Genomic DNA, 5,061 nt, shown 5'->3' with positions numbered 1-5,061 from the left:
AAAAAAAAAAAAAAAAAAAAAAAGTAAATAAATTATGAAGTCTAAAGATAATACTAAACATACAAGTAATAAAAATAATACTTGACTGAATGGCACTGAATTTTTTATTTTGTTTTTTGGTGAATGGCTTGTGAATTAGATCTCAATAAAGTTATTTTTAAAAATGCTTCTTTTAAAAATCCCAAATTTTGATGCCAGTTCCTTTACATAATACCTACATTTTAGTGCTTTATAAATTTAATGTCACTACAGGATTCTACGGGAAAAAAAAACAAAACATTTTATGACTTGCATTTCTCTTAGACAACTCCTTACTTAGCCAAAAAATATAATCAACTCATTTAGATAACTTTTTAAAGAAAAATGGCCTCTGTCTTAACTACTGTAAACTGTAAAACTAGTTCAAAAAGTTATAAAACACTCTAGCTTCTCACAGGACAAAAACAGAATTCTTAAAAATGGGAAGGTAAACAAATTTCAGCTGGTAACACCCAACTATACGTTTTAGGTTCTAATATGGCCTGGTGGAAAGCAGAGGAATTACATATAAACCCCTCTCTCTCTCCACCTTAGCCTTGGGACTCACAAAATTAAAAAAAGTTTTGTGTTTGGTTGGTTGTTGGTGCTGGGGATTAAACTCAGGACCTTTGTGCTAAACTTTTAAAATTTTTTTTTCAGATAGGGTCTCAATAAGTCACTATTTGCTCTAGCTGGGCTAAAACTTGCAATCCTCCTACCTCAGCCTGCTAGAGTGCTGGGATTACAGATTTGTGCTGCCATGCACAGCTTAAGATGTTGATGGAAGTGTGTAAAGGCACAGAGGATACAGAAGCAAAGAGAGGAGCCTGAGATAATACTTTTTTTACACAATATTCTGGATTGTGGATTAGCAACATCATATTTATTTATGCTCCCAGTTTTATGTGGAGGGGAAAAGAAATATACATTGGTGAATCTGAGAAACACGCTTTAAACAATGAAATAACAATGCCCACAAACACCCATAGGACCAGCATCTAAACTTTAAAATTTAAATTGATTTAAAACTTGTGAAACACGAACCTTTATGGCAGAACTAGAAGTCTGTTCCCACCAGTCCCTCATACCTGATAGCAGGCAATCCAGCTCCTTCAAAACTCTGAAGAATTAACTACATCAAGAGTCATCATTTTTATGCATTTCATATTTAAATAGCAATGCTACAATTTTTTTTTTAACTCACAGAAGTTTAAATTAATGTGCATTTCCATAGGTATCTCGTCTTTTGGCCAAAAAAACAAAAAAAAAAAACAAAAAAACAAAAAACAAAAAACCCAAAAAACAGAGTAACTTGGTAACATACTGTAAATCTTTCTTTGATAGTCATATCATCATGGATATTAACGTGTAAAATAAAAATGTGACTATAATGATATAGGATTTCCCTATAAAAAGTATCTGAAATTTAAACTAATCTATAAAGGGTATATAATAAATGCATCTTTCTACCAATAAGACATTAGAATGTCAGGATAAAGTATGATAGTTACTAAAAGTAAATCATAAAAGATTACAAATGACTTGATTTAGATCACAGAATCTATGAGAATACAAAAAAACTTTCAAGGTTGAGTTCTTATTCTTTCCACCATACTTATAAAGTCAATAATTTAAAGATAATAAAACCTTACTATTTCAGAGTATTTTTCTTGGTCAAAACTTTTTAAACTCATTGCTATGTAATTTACCTATCTGGATATGATTTAAACTACATAGGGCCGGGGATTTAGCTCAGCGGTTTGGTGGCCTGCCTTGCAAGCTCAAGGACCAGGGTTCAATCCCCGGGACCAAAAATAAATAAATAAATAAATAAATAAACAAACAAACTACATGAGAGGAGAGGGCTAACATTGTTTTAGTGACCGAAAATCAGTAAATTTTAATACTTATACATTAGAATTTCTGAAATCGAGTTTGTAGTTATTTACAAGGGAGAGGTGTTGCTTTTCCAAACCTACCTAACATTTTTTTGAGCTTTTAAAAGGAACTGGATCTACTGAAAATAGATGTTAAAAACCACAGAAGAAACAGACTTTTAGTTCTATACAGATTCAACATGTCTTTAAAAAACAATTTCAAAAGATACAAAAGAAGTCAGTCAATTTCTACGTGTGGATTTAAAGTGAAATATTTCATGGAAATATTTTATTTTAGGCAATTTTTAAACATTTAAAATTATAAATTACAGAAAAAATATTCAGACTATTTTAGAACTTAGAGGATATAAAGTAAACCAGATCATCTTACAATTTGATCACAAGAAAGTTCACTAACTCACAATTAAATCCACAATAACTGTTAGAAAATGTCTGGCAATGCATGAACAGTGAGCAAGACAAAGTTTCTTTGCTGTATTCAAAGTTTCTTGCCCTTAACCAGGAAGGACTTATACTGCATTATAGAATTTAGGCAAGACTGGTACACAGGTTAATGGTACACAGATTAATGCATATGAGAAAAATACCTTAAGTTATTGTAGCAATAGCTTCATTTAAATCCAACTTTCCAGTTCACTGTTCTCTTTTTGAAACTGAGAGAATTTACTGAAAACAATGCTCTGATGGATGTTAAGTACCATTGTAAAAGATGAGAGGTATCATATTAGGCAAGAAACCTCTCAACACAAAGACAGATAAAACTTCAGAATGTGTAATTTTCCCCTTTTCTAAAGTAAACACCTTTAGCAACCTATATGCCCAACTGGGGAAAAAAATTATAGTTGGGGAAGCTAATATTACGGAAAGCATTCATTCTAATTCATTATTAAGACTTTTTTTTCCTGTTAATTTATCTGTCAATCTTTTGTTCAATTTAAAAAAAAAACCATCTGAACCAATTCTACATAGTTATAAAAGTGTATGATTTGAGGGCTGAGTAAAAATAAATGATAAATTTCAAACATTCTTTTTTTATACTTTTATCACTGTTAAAAATGTCTATATAAAGTATTCAAAACTTCCATTATTTTCAATTAATTTAAAATAAATATGTTGCAAATATTTTTATTATAGGGAAAAGATTATAGCAATATGCTACAGTCTGAGTCCTTTTTTTAGATCACACAAAATGTTTCCCTTTCAGCAAGTCTTTGCTTTGTTTTTTGGTTTTTTTTGAGACAGGGTCTCACTACGTGGTTGAGACTGACCTGGAACCAAGCGCAGGCTGGTCTTGAACTGACAATGATCCTCCTGCCTCAGCTTCCCAAGTGCTGGGATTACAGGTGTGAACCACCACACCTGGCAGCAAGTCTTTAATTTTTTTTTTTAATTGTTAAATAAAAACTAAAATATAGTTTTCCACTCATATTTAACCTTTGTGTGTGCAGTCAATAAAAGTTTTAAACATTTCCATATTTAATGACAAAGTAAGTCCATTTTATTTATTTATTTTTGTTTTGTTTTGTTTTGTTTGGTACCGAGGATCAAACTTGGGTCCTTGCATTTACAAGGCAGCCGGCAGAACCACTGAGCTAAATCCCCGGCCCTAAAGTAAGTCCATTTTAGAAGACAGCACCTACTGATGCCAATGTGAAATTTTAAGATAATAATTAAATCAAGAAAATTATATTGAAAAATTGTGATGTTAAAGATAAATATTTTAAAAATTACTAAACAAACCCTCAAATCACACTCTTTTTGATATGAACTCTGCCAGCACTGTTCATGCTGGCCAGATAATACTATAGTTTTTCTTTAATAGAGTAAAATGAAATGCATACCAGCAGCAACTACAGCTGGAGGAGGCAAGCCTGCCTCACCACCACTTGTCTGACTCATTGATGCTACAGATGTTTCTCTAGATGGAGGTAACTGTAACTCCTTTGGGAGAAGATCATAGACAGATTCTGTGGGGGGAAATAAGAGAAAAAAAAATTTAAGCCAGTAAACAACCTAATTTGATGTGTATGAGATGTCTTTTCTTTCATAAGAAGTATATTCACAACAATCAATCCCATAATGAATGTTATAAAAAGTAGTTAGTAATTTCTTTCCTTTGGATATGTTTTATTAAAAACTGAATCAATTCTGCTCCCTGTTTTATTTGTGGGGTGTCATTCCATACGTGCAAGATAGTCTCTAGAAAAAGTTATTTATTTTCTTTTCTTTGTAGCACTGGAAATTGAATCTATAGACAACATACTGGGCCACATGGCCAGTTCTTTTTTATTGTGAGACAAGGTCTCACTAAAATATACACATTGTGTTCTCACTTGCAATCCTCTTGCCTCTACCTTCTCCAGAATGCTGAGATTACAAGCATGGACCACCACACATCTGGCAAAAAAAAAATCCATCAAAAGAAATTTTTTTGGTAGTGGGGATCAAACTCAGGTGCTTGAGCTTGCGAGGCACAGATGGCAGAACCACTGAGCTAAATAAATCCCCAGCCCAAAAAGTCATTAAATTTTAAAACTAGACAGAAGAAATGTCAAAAAATCCTAAAATAGTCCAGTATCTTCCTTTGTAATGGTATTTGCCATCCTTTACATATGAACTAGTACATGATAGTATATATCAGCTATAAACTGGCTTCTCTTGTATTCTCTAATGTACTAGTACATTGATCTAGCCTTGCTTTTACTCAATATTCTTTAGTGAAGATTTTTTTTATGCAATCAAATTTTTAACAATAAAGATACTATTTTAACATGGTCAAATATATTTGGCTAAGTCCATATTTTTAAAAAAAGTATCTAGGGGCTGGGGATTTACCTCAGTGGTTCTGCTGCCAGCCTTGCAAGCGAAAGAAGTTCGATCCCCAGTACCAAAAAAACAAATCTATCTATGTATATATCTAGCTTGAACAGTACAATCATACAGCACTATCCAGAACATTCCACAGATCAACAGAAAATACATTTGAGCACAAAAATAAAAAATATTTAAAGAGAACCTCTAAGCAACATTTCATTTTATTTCTGCAAAACAGACATGTATCTTGTACTGATTAAATATCTACAAGTGCTTTTCCTTAAAAAAAAAAAAAAAAAAAAAAAAAAATTACAAAAAAATCTATTAAAAA

The 5,061-nt window shown here is 31.8% G+C and overlaps 1 protein-coding gene across 1 annotated transcript in view; it reads right to left on the bottom strand.

Annotated features, from left to right (window-relative positions):
* Nfat5 (nuclear factor of activated T cells 5) overlaps window positions 1–5,061 on the bottom strand; it is a 116,728-nt gene that overhangs the window by 65,708 nt on the left and 45,959 nt on the right. The window contains exon 2 of the mRNA XM_010612349.3: window positions 3,758–3,883. Coding sequence (XP_010610651.1) covers window positions 3,758–3,815 — 58 coding nt within the window. The 5' untranslated portion in view covers window positions 3,816–3,883. The remainder of the gene's footprint in view (window positions 1–3,757; window positions 3,884–5,061) is intronic.

This window comes from Fukomys damarensis, unplaced genomic scaffold (assembly GCF_012274545.1).
Source record: "Fukomys damarensis isolate Sample0158 unplaced genomic scaffold, DMR_v1.0_HiC HiC_scaffold_32, whole genome shotgun sequence".
Taxonomy (NCBI): domain Eukaryota; kingdom Metazoa; phylum Chordata; class Mammalia; order Rodentia; family Bathyergidae; genus Fukomys; species Fukomys damarensis.
The sequence above is the reverse complement of the archived record's forward strand: the minus strand, read 5'-3'. Positions and strand labels throughout refer to the sequence as shown.